Source organism: Grus americana, chromosome 8 (genome assembly GCF_028858705.1).
Source record: "Grus americana isolate bGruAme1 chromosome 8, bGruAme1.mat, whole genome shotgun sequence".
Taxonomy (NCBI): domain Eukaryota; kingdom Metazoa; phylum Chordata; class Aves; order Gruiformes; family Gruidae; genus Grus; species Grus americana.
The window spans coordinates 31056258-31074154 of record NC_072859.1 but is presented as its reverse complement, the minus strand read 5'-3'; the positions used below and the strand labels follow the sequence as shown (position 1 = coordinate 31074154).

Sequence of the window (17897 nt, the reverse complement as noted above, 5' to 3'; positions counted from 1 at the left end):
TAGCATATAGCCTGCAAAATTCCCCCAAGTGCTCGTGGCCAATTCAAATAAGGGTTTTAATATCTTTTTCATATACTATAAAAGCTAAATTGTTTTTGCCTGGGAGAAAAGCAAGGGATTGAAACTGGCCTAAGGCAATCCCCATCGTTACCTCCCTGTTACACGTTACTGCTTCTCTGCATGTTGCTGTTAAGACAGAATGACATAAAAAGGTTTTAGCAATGCTTATAAGAGTCTGGTGGGGATGGACCACACTGTCCCCATGGTGAGACCCTCCCTGGCCATCTGCCAAATCTGTCTTCTTCCAGATCTTCCAAACTTCTGCCAGCCTTTGATATAAATGGCTGCTTTGCACAGTCAAGTGCCTCCTCAGCATCTAAGCAAGACTGTTGAAGCATTATATCTTTTCTTTTCTGATAGCAGCATCAGAAACACACCACATATATAATGAAAGTTATTTGTGGCACGTCTCCCAGGTAAAAGGCTGGGCTGGTTTGTGCATTCAGGCACAACAACAATTTCGCACTGATAGGTGAGGTCGTTTCGGGGGGAGGCGTGCGAGAGAGATTTAAGCGGCAAGCAAGGCACACCACGTTAGAGGTGAAATTAAAGAACCTTTCTCAAAGGTGTTATGTTCCAAAAGTGATATCCATAAAAGTTATGGTTCCATTTATAACGTTATGAATTGAACTTGTCTAAAATGTGTGTTGCATGCTTGCCTCTAAACCGGAATGAACTCTCTGAACCTCTGGCTTGCGATGCCAGCCGCGCTGTTGATAGCGATGCAGTCACCTTCAGGATGATGAGCCGTGAGCTGAAGTCCGGGGCTCTTCAAGAGCATGAAAATATGGGCGGTGAGCAGGCTGGGCTGAGCAGCCTTTGAGACTATTCCCATCGCAAAGCTCTTTTCCCCGACACTGAAGAACCCTTCACTGCCAACCTCTAAATAGAAGACACAGAAGTCCTCATTTACAACTCTTATGTATCTAAGATCAGGAGCAGATTGACTGAGTGTAAACAAACTTGGGCAGCCACTGTTCCTCTCTGATAGCAATACAGGATTTTTTTCCACTTCAGAAAGTCTCCACTTCAAGTGTCTTTGGCCCAACAAGGGGAATTAATTTCTGCCTGCAGAATGCATTGATCTTTTAAATAGCACCTGGACAGCACATTCAGTAACGTGGGTGCCTACGTGAGCCTAGCTCCAGGGCGAAGTTGTATTGCAAGAGCTAACATAACATTGCTGTTGTCCAGCAATTTGCATTTGTACTTTCTTTATATGAAGGTTTTTATTTTCTATATATTCATATGTGTTTTGCTGCAGGGAGTACAGTTACTTAAAAGAATCATCCTTTTTTATGCCAATATTTTATTTACGATTTTTGTAGTGCATTATCTGTGCGATACTGTAAATCTGAATTTTCTTCCTGACTTGAAGACCACAAACATCTAATGACAAAGTCTTGTTCTTTTTTATTCTGTTCGATGCACCATACCCTGAAAGTAGTACCCAGGCTTCTTGCTGTCAGTGTGACTGACACCTGCCACGTGCTGTTTGTTCTCTCATGGTTCCCCAGGGAAAAGCGCAGAGCAGACAGCCTTTCATTCAGGGGTAGGGTGGGTTTTTTAAAAAAAAAAAAAAAATACAGGTATCGTTGCAATGTACAGAGGTTATAGAGATGTTAGATATGGCAACATCAAGAAATTGTGCCTAGCAATTGGAGCTCTGCCCTTGGGAAGTTTGCTGTTTCGCACATGCTTTCGCAGCACACGTGAGCTTCCTCAGCTCATCCTCTCTGCAAGCACTGGAGAGCTTTCTCTGCAAAGGAGCTTGGTAAAATAGCTTCTGTTTTGCCAAGGAAGCACAGCTGGTTATCAAGGTCTTAATATCTGAACTTCAAAATCAAAATTCCAGCACAGATACCTTCAAGAGAAGGGTTTAGATTTGGAAGATGGCTTTATATTGTACAGCAAACAGAAGACACGAGTAGAAGTATAAGAAGGATAAGACAGATGTAACAAGTTTGCCATAGTTTATGCTGTTGAGCAGATGTTCTGCGCTAGATGATGTTTCTGTAGTCTTGAAGGGCTCATGCTCATGTGCGCTGCATTACTGCAGGGCAGGGAAAGGATGCTGCAGGCGGTACCTGACCCTGGTCATCATCGTCCGTGTCCGTGGGGTGACAGCAAACACCACCCACAGGTGCTGGCAGGAGTGGTTACTGACACGGTGGTGGTCCCACACCCCAGGTAGCGGTTGTGTCCTGATAACAGGGGTGACCAGTCACTGCAAACACCTTTTCCTCTCTGCATCGGTTGTGCATCTCATTTCCTGAGGTTCAGCTGTTCTTCATCCCCAGCTTAAATTCTCCGGCCACTGAGCACTCCCGGTGAGACGGTGCCTTGTGAGGACCAACAAAGCTCTGTGCCATTTATGTGCATTGGGCACAGGTCCCAGTTACTGAACCCAGTGGCTGCAGAGAGGTGTGGAAAAGGTCCACCTAAGGGTCAGAAGATGACCGCAGCTCTAGTGCTGGACATGCCAGTCCTCGTTTGGTGTCAATGAATACTGAACTGGTCTGATAACATACCTGCCACCAGAGCAAACAGTCTGAAACACATGAGCAATTACATGGGCTGTATTGCTAAAAGCATATGCACTTAAGTGTTTGTGGGATCAGAGCTGTACTGCAGAGACAACCTTGTAGCTTGGACAGATTAAAAAAAACCTGAAACATTGCAAGACTTTTAATTTTCTTGACTGCTACAATGCTTCGATGGGGCTGATCTTAAAACTTCTGAAGGAGCCGCATGGGTACCTACATTGGCTCCTCCTAAACAACGCTTTGTCCTGGCAAGTAAAAGGAAGTGTAGCTTTTTGAATGCATGGATCAATACTACTGCATTTGCTTAAATTCCTCGTTAATGCCAGTAATGCAAGACAGAACAAGCGGCTCGGTGGTGGAACAAGTGATCCTATCTCCCCCTCTGCTGGAAAACCACGATATGACCTCCTGGCAGAAAAAGGGTGAGATGTGTGGGGAACCGCGCTGGGGTGGCCGCTCTGGCCTTCCCGAGGGCAGAACAAGGCATAAAATTGAGCTGAGATTCCCCCTAGCACAAAGTTGTGCCCTGCTATCCACTTTTGCCCATTTTTCTGGGTTCTGAGGTATTTTTTCATACATATATATATATATATATATGGACCCTGCTGCATTGCGCCCAGGAGCAGCTGTTTCCCTCGCTCTGTGCCCCATCTCCTTCCCCCAGTGCTGTCCCACATGCGGGGCCAGTAGCTGTGACAAGGGAAAATCATTTATCAGACCATCCCCAGTCTATAATAATATGACACTGAGCTAACGTTATCGCCAATTATGTCATGGGCAACACTCAAATCTAGTTATCTTTCAAAGAAGACTGGATTGTCCAAAAATCTCCCTGGTCTTCAGCAGTCAAGCTCCCCTTTCTAAAAGTCTGAAAGTTTAGGAATAAATCATATTCCCAAGATCTGCTGTTGTTTCTGGTCTATAGTAAGACCTCTGTCAAATCCAAAAAAACCCCAAAATATACATATAATATATGAGAAATCCCACCAGTCACTAAGTAGCTGAAAAGAATAATGCAGGGAAAATAAGTTTGCTGAATGCTGTGCTCCAGCCCTTGGGCTGGTGTGTCTATATAAGACACTAACTGCATCACTGCCAAACCCTCATCCAAATCATAAAATTTTAAATTTTTAAACAGGTCGAAATTGTTTGTTCTGGGGAGATTGTGCACTCTCAGGAAATGTTTGGCGCTGTGGCTCTCAGTAGCGATATTTGATTTTATTCGAGTCGGGGCTGTGCCTGGGAACTCCCGTTCTGGGTCGGTGCCTCTGGTACACAAACCCAGACCAAAACCCAAGCTCCAGCTCCAAACTGCTGCCTGTTTAATAGAGGCGGTGGACAAGGTGGTCATTGTGTTTCGCTGGGACGTCTCCGCCCATGGCAATTTGCAGCTTGGTGGGGACCGATGGGAAGCACCAGCACTGCGGGGAGAGGTGGGGAAGGAGGGGAAGAGCTACAGAAGGGATTACCCGCAGTCCCTCCAGCATTTTCTCATCTGAGGTATCTGTTTCTCTAAGGAAACCGTGCCACGTGGCCCATTAAAAGGTGACTTACATAGAGCAGCACCAGCTCCTTATCGTCAGGCATTCCCCAGAAAGTTCCAGAGCTGGAATAAAAAGCCAACTTCCTCTTCTGCAGTGTTTGATCTATACAACACCACGGCTACGCCGTGCTCCCCGTGCAGTTATTATAGCCCAGTGCGATTTATGGCAGCCCTGGGGCTGCTGTCGAAGGGAGTTGAGGCAAGAGGGGTCCCACCAGGGCTAGCATGCACAAAATGCATGTTTCAAAGAAACCCTTGGCATTCTTTTTTATTTTTAGAGCCCATATAGAAGAATCTGCCCTGTCCTTTTCCACAGGACCATGGCTCTGAAGTCACAACCTCCCAGCTCTCCAACAGTACTTTAATTCACGGCCCACATTCGTACGCCTGGGTGCATCATAAATCCTCCCCAGCTACCTGTATACAAAGCCAGCATTAATTTTCATCACATCATGACTCCAGCCCCAGCTTGGGGACTTCCCTGCCAACTCCTGGCTCAGCAGGACCCCTCCTTTCTTCTCTGAGACCACCACGCAGCAGCAGGGCTTTTCATGTGGCAAGGAATGAGACTTGTGCTTCGAGTCATGCCTCCGACAACTCAGACTCTTTTTTTCACTTTTCCCCTCCCCCCCTTTTTTTTTTTTCCCTTCTTCTTCAGCTCTCCTCAAGCTTGTCTCTGGAAAGCAGGGTCAGATTAGGCTGGGAGAGTATTGATCCCTCTCCCAAGGGCATTAGGGATGCCTGGGGCAAGACTTTCCTCAATGCCCATGTGCAGAGAGGCAATGTCCATCTGTAAGTCATGTATTGCAGCCATCACCTTCAAATCAGTGGAGAGAAATTTAGGACCATCATACACCCACAGGTTGTTACCAGATCCTACACATCACAGACATGCTTTGCCGCTCCCTTTTCCCCTAACCTCAGGACATGCTGTTGCTGCAGGGTTTCTTTTCCAAGCAACTTTTTGGGAATGGTCTATAGGAGAGGTGTCGTGTCCTGGTACATGGGACTAGGACCAGTCTGTGATGGGTAAGTATTGCCCAGGCTGCCAATGGCTCCCTGCCCACCCATCGACAGCTGCCTCTGAATACCGCCCAGCACCCGGGCTCCATGCAGCAGGCATCTCTCTGCTCAAAGGAAAACATCAAGTGGTCCCACAGAGAAAGATGAAATAATATTTGATCAGTTATGGAGGGAAAAAGAAAGTCCTAGGGCTCTCAGTTCTCTTCTTGCCAAGCTAACCAGCTTTGCTTTTCCTGGGAGACGTGCTCTGTAAAAACATGGGCTCAATGTTTGGACAGATCTTTTCAGGCTGTTCTCCAGGGCAGAAATATCCAGTGATGGGAAAAGTCTCGTTTGCTCTAATTTAACTGGTCTGTCCTTAGGACTCTGAGAAACAGCTCACCATGAAAAGAGCTGCTTCACCAGGGAATATGTGCAGGCTTCAGCGAGGCTGACTGTTTTTTGCTGGGCTCTGCTACCCAGAGATGAAGAAAACACTTGGTTCCTCCGGGGAAATGTCTGTTTTAATCACTCCGAGGTCTCTGGCTTCGGCTTGGGGAAGAGCCTGGTGCAGGCTGAGCTGATGCAGTAGGATGGGTGTCACCCATGGGGGGATCTCCAGAGAGGTGGGGTGAGGATCATTGCCCCTGCATGGTGGCACTCCGCTCTCTTTGGCTTCGTGTTCCCCAGGTGTGAGAAGGGACCTGAGAACTGTCCATCCATATGGACATGGGTGCTGTAGGGGCACCCATGCTGCAGGGAAGTGCCGTTCTTTCCCTCAAAAACCAAACTGAACCCAATTCTTCCCTTTCTTAGCCCATCCAAAGCCTGCCGCGGCGTTGACATTCATGGTTTGGGGAACCTGTGAGTCAGGTCAAGGAAGCATGGACAGGCAGGACTGTGCTCCCGCAGGCTCAGCCCTGCCCAGGTGAGGCTCTCCCCGCCCCGGGGGCAGACCCATACCTTGGCCCAGCTGTGTTTTTGGGCTCGCCCCGCCTCACCTGGTGTTGTAGCAGCAGCAGGGACGGGCGACAGAGCGGGCAGCAACTGGGGCAGGCACCGGCCGGAGGCAGGGAAAGATGCTGCGAGGCTGAACCGCTGGACCCGGCACAGAGCAGCGAAGGGATGGACGTGGTAACTGCCGGGGCGCTGCTCCTTTCCACCCCCACCGCAGCAAGGGGCGGCTCTGTCTCCTCTGCCCCTGGCCCGGGTGAAATATTTGCTGCTTGATTTTCTGCTGCTGATTTGTAGCTCGGGGCTGTTATCTCCGTGACGTGCCGGGAGCAGTTTAACCTCAGGGTTAGGTGCACGCTCTCATTGCTGCTTCTGCTCTGCGTGGGGATCACAAAGGGACAGCTTTTCTGTCCCAGAGCAGGGGCTGAGGGGCTCCCGGTGCCTGGTTTCTTCCTGCCTTGCTCTGAGATGAGCTGCGGTTGCCGCCTCTTAATTTAACAAAAGATAGACGTGGATTTTAATTTTTTTTTTTTTTTTCCAGGAGAAGCTGGGGGGTTAATGAGTAGATGGTATCTGCGGTGCGCTCTCGTCAGCGTGCGCAGGGTGCCTGGGCTCGGGTCCAGCCACCCCACTGCTGGGCAGAGGGCAGCGCCGATTAAACATTTACCCAAGGGAGCTCCCTTGCAAATCAAGATAAAGAATGGAGGAAACCAGAAAAATTTCAGGAGGGAAACATGCAGTGCTTCCTCTTGGCTGTCCTGTGTGTCACGGCTTGAGTGGGGTTTCTCTTCCCGTGTCGATTCGTTTTAGAAAAGCAACCCCAGAAAATTAACGACAGCTCAGATTCCTTTGGGTTAGTCCTTGGTATCAGCACAAACCTCCAGCTGCTGCTCTTTCTAAAAGGTATCCTTATCATAGTCTTAAGCTGAGCTTTATTCTGCTTCCTAGAATGATATTAATGTTAGAAGAACATTTTATTTATAGGGAGAAAATATGGAAAGTTTAGCTGTCCCCTGACTCCGTAATGCTCGTAGCTTTCCGGCCAGTGGAAGTTTGTTTCCTTTTTATTCTCTCCCTCTCTCATCTTGCGTGGGCTTTTGCCAAATGTGTTATTATTCACAGTGAATTATTTGGCCAGATGTAGCTGTAATACACATTGTGAGCTTTTGGCAGTCCTTTAAATTTATTAGTGTATTCTTCCCACTTGTCAACTGCTCTGACTTTCAGGGCAGCACCTCTCCCCGCTGTGCTGAACCCTCCTGGGGCTGGTGGAGCACTGGGACGGGGACTTCACGGGTGTCCCACCTGCCTGCAACCCCCCCAGCACTGTGTTTAGGCTGAGCAGCTCCCTGAGCTAGCTTAAAGGGGGTGTGTCGAACCGGAGAGTTGCTCAGATGGGTCTGTGGTTTGAAACGGTCCTGGCTCTGGTGGAAAATCATCCCCACAGAGACCGGGAGAACTCACTGCACCTCGGAGGGTCGTGCTAAGCTCAGCCCTCTGCAAGGCAGCTGCAGTTGCGGGAGCTTTGCTGAGGGGATGATAGCGTGGGTGTGCAGGAGATGGCCGTGGGTGCAATTTAACCCCATACTCCCGGGCGGTTCGGCGTGCTCGGCCAGGAGCCGTACGTGTCCCCCCCACGCCAGGTTTGCTCGTGGCATCAGTACCGATATCCCAGCGGGCTGCAAACTGGGGGAAACTATATTCTAGTGAAGGGCATTGAGCGCAGATAACCTTCCAGTTTAGTAGGTATATCATTTAAAGCTGCCATTTCAAGGCAAGAGGAATAACAGCTTGGGGGGAAAAGGGGAGACGTGAATCCATCCCTCTTTAATTAAAGGCAGTGCCAAGATAGGGACTGTCACAGCCGTTTCTGTCGCAGCCAGTGCCAGGGAGAGGCCTGACCAAAAACCAGGCATCCGCCTCGCCTGTGGCACATTGAGACATGCAGGGACTTTTTCTTTTCTATTTTCTTTGTCTCCGAGGACATTGATAAGGAACTGTGTGCTACAGTAAAGAAAATCAGTAGAGAGAGGTAAACGGCATTGAACTCTTCAACTGTTGCTGCAGCACGTGCGAAAGCTCGGTGCAATTGCATTAGGGCACCTCGCTGCTTTATTTCCTGTCTGGCATCGCTGGAGGGATCGGGTACATGTGGGATTATTTTTTTTTCCAAAATCTGATTCATCCTCCGTATGCTTCTGAAAACTCCCATTCCCATCGGCTCGCCACTAGATTAGGCTGTCTGGGCAGCTTACACGGCATCACGCTGCTGACCACTAATATGAAATATAATTGGAGCAATTCAAACCTCTCCCCCAAGGGTTGGTTCTTTACATCATGCACTACCCTGTGAAAGTAATAAAGTCAGTGAAAGGGGTTATTCAAGAGAAATTGTCAGTGTTTAATAAATCGTGCAATTAAATGCAATAAAACCTCAGTATGCTATTCATCTGTTCTGCCTTAACACTTAAGGCTGGGGCTTTTTTCAGAATAACGAAGTTCTGTCCTAGATAATTTTTTCCAATTTCCTCATTAGACAGGTTCTCGTGGAGCCTTACAGTTCCCCGCACTGAACTAAGCTGCCAGAGGAGAGCACCTAATGTAATCATGGCATATAAAAAGTTATAGAGCAGTTCAAGGACTTAAGTAGCTCATAAATTTTTCTTTGTATGTTCTCCCTGGTTCAATTCGGGGCTGAATTTAAGCCACAGCATTGCAGGCAAAAATTGTGGTCCCCTTCCTCCAGCATGGGACGGTGAGATTTCTGGGGACAAAAGCTTGGAACAAAGTGTTCTTCAGGTGCCTTTTTAAACTGCACTGTCAGTGGTTAGCTCTCTTTGTTCAAAATCATATATAACCTGGGGCCTGGTAACTGATGGGAGAGGAATCGAGTATCTTAGCCAGTATTCATCACCTGGACCAGGAGATGATGCTCCTGCTGTCATTGTGTGCTGTGCGTTTGGTTTGTATGGCCTCTGCTTCCTGGCGTGGGAAGAACGGCAAGGGGAGAAGCATCCCAAGAGCCATGGAGCCCCTGAGCTGAAACAACAGAAGAAGATTTTGTCCTGGGGGTCTTTTGGAGCCCGCCAAGGAGGATGTTTGGTGCTTCTCTTCCCATGGTGGAGTTTTCTAAAGGAGGCAGGGGAGGGACTGGGGATCTCTGGCTCAGCACTGGCCTCTGTCCTGGCTGGTGCTTCTGTATTGAAAATTAAGTGCAGCTTTTCTACCCAGAAGGTGCATAAAGGGTATCGCAGCACCTCTGCTGCGAAGCTCTAATGTTCATTTTAGTGCTTGCCAGGTCCTCCCGAGGGAGATTCTCCAATACTGGGTGACGTTGGGGAGCAGGAGCCATCTCTGCTGGTCCTGCTGGCTCTGCTTGGCTGTGTTTCTGTGCTCTGCTCCAGTGTTTTCCCCCTGTATCAGCTCTATTGCCTCTATCAGAAGTGATTTGTGAGCCTTTGGAGGATCCTTTGAATGAGCTAATTCTCCTCTCCTGCTTTTAAATTTTCACCAGGCTCTGCATATCCTTGGTGACCAGGGTGGAGACTGCGGCCTCTTTCTCTCTGAAACGATCATGATCATATAAATTGGCTGTTGCCACCTCTGAAACCAGATGTTTTGTGCTCTCCTCTCTCCCCCTCCCAGGAAGGTGTGACTGATTTCAAAACCCTCCGAGCAAAATTTCAAAATGACTCCAACTTGGCCAACAAGCTCGTGCAGCCGCACAAGAAGCCTCCCACTGAAATCCCTCCCAAGCCGGTCTCTAGAGGTAACGCCGTGTCCAGCCCTCTGCCCCTGAGTAAGAAAGAAGTGATAATACTAAAACCCAAGGATGGACCTGCCCATCCTGCCTCCCAACCCTCTGCACTCACCCAACGCAACCCCTTGGCGTGGCCTCGAGCCAAGCTGGGTTATGTGGAGCCAACGGGGCACAACAAAGAGCACAAAGGCAACCTCTTGAAGAAAGGACTGAGTTCTCCCAAGAACCGTCCAGAGAAGCCTCTGCCATCCTATTGCACTGACCAGCACGGATCAGCCCAAACAGCTCCAGAGAGCCCTCCGCTTTCAAATTCTTCCCACCATGCCCTACAGATCTGGGAAAACACTTTATCCCGCAGCGAGAAAGCAAGAGCAATGCTCCCAGCCCAACGGGCAGCGAACTTATACGTGCACCCTTGCCCAGAGCAGAGGGCAACGTGTGCTCCGGCTGCGTCGGGCAGGAGCAGGGTGCGGCTGTCTGGAAGCGAGCCCACGCTGGACTTGCCTGCCTGGAAGAAGGATGCTCTGCACAGCAGCGGGACGGCTCTTCCCCAGGCTCCCCGGGGACACAGGGGCTCTGACGAAGCTGCTGCTGAGAGCGCGGCGACAACTGCATTCTGCCAGACGGGTTATCGCACACCAAGAGAGCAACCTCGGCACCAGAAAGGTATAGCAAGCTATACTCTTAACAATGAGCATATATATGTATATGCATATGACCACACATGTACATCGGTGCTCTGACAGTGCAGGATACAGCAGCTGGAAAGCTGTTCTGAGTTGGGACCCTCAAACAAGAGTGCTCCCTTCCTTCCCTGGAGGTCCTGGAGATGAGAACCGGGCCCCAAACTGCTGCTGAGCTTGGGTAAGGGGAGGGTTCTCCATCTCCACTGTATTTTTTTAAAATTCACTATAAGAAATTGCCCAAATTTTGAAAGGAGGATGAAGGGTGAGGTCAGGGGAGTAACTTTAATTTTGGTTTGCTTTGGCCTTTTGCAATTACAAGGTAAACGTGACTATGCCCTGCTCTTTGGTTTTTCACACAGACATATAAAGGCTTGGCTATTCTGCAAAGACACTTTAGTTCAAATTAAAATGGCTTAAACCTGAATTCCCCCTTCTGTACCCTCCCAGCTTTGCAAAAGGTCATATTTGAGCTCGGCGAGCATATTCTCCTTGCACAATTTCTTACAGAAACTGGTGCTAGGAAACTTGAATGCTGCAAAGTTCCCCTTGCTAACGTCACGCCGAGTGACGGGGTACTGAAAAGATTAAGTCTTTGTTTACCCTGGAAAGCTACCTCGCTTGGACTGTGTATGGAAAACAGCTATGCCACTAAATCCTGGCAGATTAAAATGTTATCGGTACAGAAAATTAGGCTAGTATTTTATAATCCAGAGGAAGGGAGCTGTCGAGAGCTGAGGCCCCAGCACGGTTAACTTTGTAAAAATCTGTAAAAATGGACATTTCCATTTACTTTTCCACTCTGGTAACTTGATAAGAGCCCCACTGTGTAATGGGGATGCTGAAATTAGAAGGAAGCAGAGCTGGTTAGAAATGTCTGCATAGCAACTAATGATCCTCCATGTATTTTTGCTTAAATGAAGGCTAATTGCTGTCCTTGTGCTTCTCTGGAGCAGAATCGGAGCCTCCTTTCTGCCAGCCCAGAGCAGGGAAATGGTCTGACAGCCCTGGGAGCAAGTGGCCAAGAATTAAACCTCTCCCTTCGGCTGAATACCTGGGTCCAGCCCCTGGGAAGCCGGCAAGACCCCCAAAGTTTGATCTTAGTCCTTTCCGAAGCGCCGTGCCTTCAATCCACAGAGGAAATGAAACAAGTAAGAGATCTCTAGTCTTTCTCCCCAGACCTGTTCTGCAGAAAACAAATAATAATTCAACATTTACTGACATCTCTAAGGCCACGGTTCCACGCGCACAGAAATAAGATGTTGTTACTTGTTTCTCAAACATTAAAAAGAGCCCAACAGTTTCACTGAGACTGATTATTGCTCTTAATCTGGAAAAGGGATCTGATTTTCCGGGTTGGACGTCATCCCCCCGTGCAGAAACCCACTTTCCTCCCAACTGCAGTGTGTTGTGAGCGGTTTACCGCTGGCTGTAAAACAGCAGCAGCTGCGTACGTGGCGAGCTGATCTTTATCACTCCACTTCAATGGGAAATGCCTTGACTCGGCAGCACACAGCTGTGGGAAGGCACAATAAAATCAGTAGAAACTGGTCTGCTAATCCACCCCCCCCCACCGTCTGTTTTGCATACAACAGAGGGCAACGTCGTTAAATGTTCCAACATCAAGAAATGCAAAAGTTCAGTTTCCCATAATAAAACCCTATTGATGTTGCATAATGGAGTATTCTGGACCACTTATTAAGCCGCTAAATAGTGTTTCTTTATAGATACAGGCTTAATTCTAGCCAGATCTTTAGGCACAACTTTTGCTGAATTCAAAGGGAGCTGCTTCTCTAGGAAGGGTTCGGCTCAACTCTCTTTGGCTTTACCGTGCCAGCGCTTATTGGTCTGCCCTGGCCTTGATAAGAATAAGAGGGAAACAGAGAGGCTTCCACTGAAACTCTTTTCTAACCTACTTGCCTTTTCTAAATATATTAATTTGATGGAGGAAACTAGTTACATTTGTATGTCATCAACTCCATGCTCTTTCAATATTGCTTAATTATTGATCTCTAGAAAGCCTGAGGTTGTTGCCTGGAAACATGGAATAGCGGCATATTAACGTAGCCACATCCCCAGTTTCTGGTGGCAATCTTATTTCACGCCTGCCTTTGTGTGCGGTGCGCTGCCTCAAGGAAGGACTGTCCCCGTCACACCTCCCTGTTCGGTACGAGAGCGGTCTTGCCTTCAAACGCTAATCCTCTGTGTCTTTGTGCGCAGCTGCTGATGAAGAGGATTACCTGACCCCTGAAAGGTGAGCGCGTGGCCAGGTAACCTGTGGCTCTTAGGCAACGGGAGCATCCCCATCCCCTGATGCTGAAGCATTGCCGTGCAGCCTGGAGGGAACATCCCGCTCCCATTGGCAGTGATTTGCTGCGGCTCCGGGGATTGTGCGAACCTACGTGGGAAGCTCAAAGTTGGCTGGGCTGACCTTTTCCGAAAGCAGAAAGCTTCATCCCTGTTTTTTCCTCTGGGCTTTTTGAGCAGCATGGAGAGCCCTGCCGTGTGTCATTAGGTCTGGTTTAGCTGGTCGGAGGGAGAACACTGCCAACGCTTTGTCTGCACCCGCCCACTGCGTGTTTTTCCCTTCCTGTTTTCCATGTACTCAAGCTTGGTGTTTTTAGAAAAGAGCTGCCTTTGAGAACTGTTGCTGAAACAAAGCCCTGGCTTAACCAGCAGGTGTTGGGGGGTTTTTTTGCCAGCAGCGGAGGAACTTGCCCTCCTGCGTGTTTGTGCAGCCAGCACAGCTGGGGTACAGGAGCTACTTGCCCTCCCTCCCTGTCCCCAGGACTTCAGCTGTCTCCAGATGCTGAAGTGAGATTTTTATTGAGTGGTGGTCCAAACTCACTTGAGAACATGAGCTGAGCTCATCAGTTCAGCTTCTGATACCACAAATGTCTGAAATGGCTCAAAAACCTTACAGACACGATCGGTTTTGTATACAAAGGGGATCCTGACCTTTTCTGCTACCTCTCTGACTTGTCACGAGCAGTTGCGTAGTGGTCCCGGCTCTGTGCCACAAGAACAGCAAAAGTGGAGAAAAATATTCATATGCATGTTTCATCTTAGCTGTGTGAACATACAGCTGGGGAAATGGGAAACAGAATGGCTGAACCAAAGCAAAAAAGAGGTGATTTCTTAAAATACTTTCTGTGCCCAAACAATGAACTCTCGCAGCTAACGACAGGGCAAGTTGTGCTTTTCACTTCATGAGGTGCTCCTGCCAGCGCTGGCTGGTGTTTTGTTTAACTTTTAACCTGTACTTGTCAGAAGAGAGCTGGTCAAAAAATAACCAGCTCCAAAGCTGTCATGCACCACAAGGAAGCACAAGAAAGTAATACATTGCCGCAACATGAACTATCTTGCTCTAATATTTGTGATACGATCTTTACAATAAGTCACTTGTTAAATATTAACCATGTGATAACCGGGGAAATGAATTAAATGAACTCCAGCATAAAAACAAAATCGTGAGGCTTTTGGGACAGAAATTCCCCTCCCTGAAGCCCAGAGGTGGGAGCGTCACCTGTAACGAAGTCTGGTCTCTTAGAGACCCTGATGTAGCTGTTCGTGCCAACTAATCATGAGCTCTGGTTCCTTGTTTGGGGATAAACACCCTGCCTTCACTGATGCTAGTCAGGGACCCATCAACCCAGCTGTATTTCAGGTCCTGTGCGGCACTGTGGTGTATACAAAGGGCTGTCTGGTGTCCAGCCACGCTCCCTGGATGCTGTTTTATCCCAGGGCTGGGCTGGGGAAGCGATGGGCAGGGGGGTTTCCTGGTCTCCTCTTCCTTAAGTGGTGGCACTGGGGACAAAATACCTGCTCGTGGTATGAATGCATTATGCATATGCGTGTCCCCGTCAGTGGGACCTATGTGTCCCCAACATGCTGTGGGACCAGCAAGCCAGCGGGCACTGCCCCCAGTGCTGGGGGGCTGCAGGGGAGACGAGGGGGCTGGGGCAGCCTTTGGCATTAGCACAAGCTTCTGCTTCACTTTAGATGTCATTTCTTACTGTGATTTCACCGCTGTTAAAATGCACCTTGAGTTTCTTGTTCCTCACGTTCTGGTTTGCAACAGCTACTTAGTCCTTACTCTGTTGATGCTGAGTTGTGACAGTAGGGTGATTCAAGGAAAACCAAACCCTCCCTCAGGTTTATTATTTAGCTACTGTTAAAAAAAGGAAGTTCTCACTATAACTCTTCCTGGTCCTCTTTCACCACCCTACCCTGGCATGCATTACAAGCCGCATCTTGTGCGTTTGCCACTTCCCGGCACACTCCTGAGCTGCCGACACCTCTGTCACCATGGGCGGAGGGGAAGCCTCGGGGCTTTGCATGGGTGCCTTGGGAAGGCTTGGATTTCTTTCCACATCCATTCCCAAATGAATGCAATTTGAATTTCCAGAGAAGGAAAGGAAAAAGGGGAATGAGGAGATGAGGACAGGGCTGGGAAGCCCAGTACTAGAGGCTGTGCGGTGCTGGGGCCATGGGACCTTGCCTCCCGTGGCTGGCATGTGCCACTTGCTGTGTCAGCATGGAAAGCGTGGCTTGATAAGCGCAGGAGCAGGACCTTTTCCCGTACCCCCTGATATCTCTGTTTTCCCCTCCCTATTTCCTTAAGTGACAAACAGCACGCCAAAGAGTGCAGCTGGGTTGTTATTAATTTTTGAGTAGCTGTGGTAGGTTTGAAAAATGCTGCACTCCGTTTTCTTGGGTTTTTTTGTTCTGTTTCTGCTTGAGGGATCGCTGTAGGCAGAAGCCCATAATCCCACTATGAAGTCCCCTGAGGTGCTTTGAGCCCTGTAAACGCAGCCTGTCCTCCCAAAGGAAAAGCAGTGGGAGTGTGGAACTGGGGGGAGGCTCAGCCGAGCCCTTTGTCTGGCACAGGTCTCTCTCTCCGAGGAGTTCCTGATTTCACTTTGCTTTCTTGTAGGCTCAGTATCAAAGCGCTTGAATTCCTTGTCCTTAAGATGAATAATTTTTTTCTTTTTTTCCAGACTTCTAAAAGGGTCAGAAAAAAATCTCTTCTCTCTTTTCTCTCATTTTCTCAGTGCTCAACTTGAAGAGCAGCATAATAACGAGGAAACCCCGATGTACCTGTATCAATCTGGGGACACCACAACCTTGTGTGTCATTGAAGGTACTTTGCAAGGAGAGACTGCTAGGTGAATTACATGCTATCTGGGATAAAGCCTTTAAAAAAGAATATCATATAGTTTCTTCAAGCTAGGAAAAGCAGCTGCGCATGTGACCATGACCCACTTGGGGTGACCAAAGATGACTGACTGTATTGTCCTTCTGCACACTGTCACTGTATGAGGACTTTGGGGCACAGACAAAGAAGAAGGTAGCATTTTGGTAGTGAGATGGTGCTTACAGTAAAAATGCAGTGGAGAATAGTCATGAGATACTACGCATGTAGAAGAAAAAGAAAAGAAGATAGTGAAGCAAACCTCAGCATCTTCTTGGGAACTTTTTTTTTTTTCAGGGTACAGAGCTTTTCCATCTCCATCACTACCTCTTCCCAGTATAATTTTCTCTATCAGAGTTGCCACTCCTCTGCTTTTACATTTTTCAGTCGCCTCTTTTTTGGGAGGTTTGTGTCTGCCTTCTGCTTTGGTTTTCTCCACAATTGGAACAGGAGCCAAGCAACTTCCTCAGGGCGGGCGGGGGGGGGGAGCGGGGCACCACAGTCCCCTTGTGTTTGCCCCAAAGGCTATGAAAACTGGCCAGCCAATCTTGATGAATGTAAGGCAATGCTAAATAACCAATGAAAGGACCCTGGCCAGTAGGACACGGTGAATATACCATGGTGAATATGTGCCTGGACACTGAGCATGTGGGCTGAAGTTTGGTTTTGCAACTTAAAGTGCAGTGACTTTAACATGGTCTAAAAAGTAATACCTGTTCACAAATATCTTTTCTAGTACCTAAGGCAGAGCCTCAAGAACACAGGGTAAGTCTCCTTGCAGCTGATTTTGATCTTTTAGGGTTGACTGTACCATACATATCATGCTTTCCTATCTTAGAAATTTTTAATATCTGTATTTCTTATCTGCCATGTATTTCTTTATGTGTGTTGTCTGTGAAGACTCTCAAAAAAAAAAAAAAGAAATTACAGAGGGAACACAAAGATTAATGAGGTTTCCAAACACACTGTGGGAGAGTTAGTTCCCTTGACTTCCTCTGCAAGCATGTAAGGAAGTGGCAACATCATCGGAATGTTGGTGGTAGACCAAGAAAAGGTGAACTGCCAGTATCAAGACCATGAATTCTTGAAAATGCCACTGAATTGTTCTGGAAGTTCCTGCCAAAAGCGAGCTGGTGCTGGTAATCCCTCTTGAGGGCATAAAGGCAAAATTGAGCCAAGTTCTTTGTCGTGGTAGCATGCTTTGAGGTTTGGCTCTTAAGTGAGAGCAACTGTTGTGGGCACAACCGTACAGGGTTTCATCCCTTTCTGCAGGGAGATCTCCTGCTCCAAACTATGACCTGACCCTTTCCATTTTAGCCTGGCTACAAAGGGGGTGGCTGTTGACCTTGGCAGTGGAGGTATCCTGCAGTGAAGGCAGGACAGTGCATCGCACGGGGCAGGAATTGCTACAGTTGTCCCCAGAGAAGCCCTGCTTGGCTGCATGGCCGAGCTCATGGTGGGTAGGTGGGCTGAGAGAAGAAGTGATCTCATACCAGGAGGTGATCATGTACTGGGTATCAGTTCCGGCTCTGCTAAAAGAGGGGAAACTACTCTTTGGAAAATGTCAAACTCCACTTTCAAGTCCTGACTTGCAAAGCAATCAAATTGTCCAGGAAATAGCACAGGTTTCCAAATGCACTTATCTGTGCATGATTTGCAGAGAGGTTGTCTGGCTTGGCTCTGGTCTTATTTTATGGTAGGTTGGAAAAATCTTTATTTATTAAAAAAACCCTTCCTCATCTACAGTAAACTCTCCAACCTGTAATTGCTTTCATTCTGACCAGTAGCTTCACTAGCCTGATCGCTCAGACTGTTATATCATCCCTATATAGTTTGTCAATATGTGTATCCCCTGTCCTGCAAAGTAGAGGAAATATCCTTGTCTGATGACTATTCCAAATGTAAAATGCTTCTGGGTTTTCTAAAGAAATATTTATTTAAATACTAGATGACAGTTGAGGCCTTGTATAAAAGCTTTACTGCCGAAAAAAGCAGTGGCTGAAAGCTTTTCTCTTCTTTATTCTAGAAACAGAAGACTTTCCTCTCTGCCAAATCCAGGTAATTTGCTTTCCTTTCTCTCAAGCTTCTTCCAGCCTCACAACTAACCCAGGTTAGGGTTAGAATACTGTAACACTCAGTAAATAGAAAGAAATTT

The 17897-nt window shown here is 47.9% G+C and overlaps 1 protein-coding gene across 7 annotated transcripts in view; it reads left to right on the top strand.

The window, feature by feature from the left end:
- The first annotated feature begins 973 nt into the window (after positions 1-973).
- The window catches only part of FYB2 (FYN binding protein 2), a 29839-nt gene continuing 12915 nt past the window's right edge, over positions 974-17897 (top strand). For 3 of the 7 annotated variants that reach the window (XM_054832909.1, XM_054832908.1, XM_054832911.1), the window contains exons 1-7: positions 6170-6285; positions 9751-10531; positions 11505-11699; positions 12769-12802; positions 15603-15691; positions 16479-16507; positions 17769-17800. In XM_054832909.1, coding sequence (XP_054688884.1) covers positions 6277-6285; positions 9751-10531; positions 11505-11699; positions 12769-12802; positions 15603-15691; positions 16479-16507; positions 17769-17800 — 1169 coding nt within the window. In that variant the 5' untranslated portion in view covers positions 6170-6276. Of the gene's footprint in view, positions 6362-6646; positions 7009-8087; positions 8138-9750; positions 10532-11504; positions 11700-12768; positions 12803-15602; positions 15692-16478; positions 16508-17768; positions 17801-17897 lie in introns of all 7 variants that reach the window. The other 4 variants (XM_054832914.1, XM_054832913.1, XM_054832912.1 and 1 more) reach the window with 4 other exon arrangements.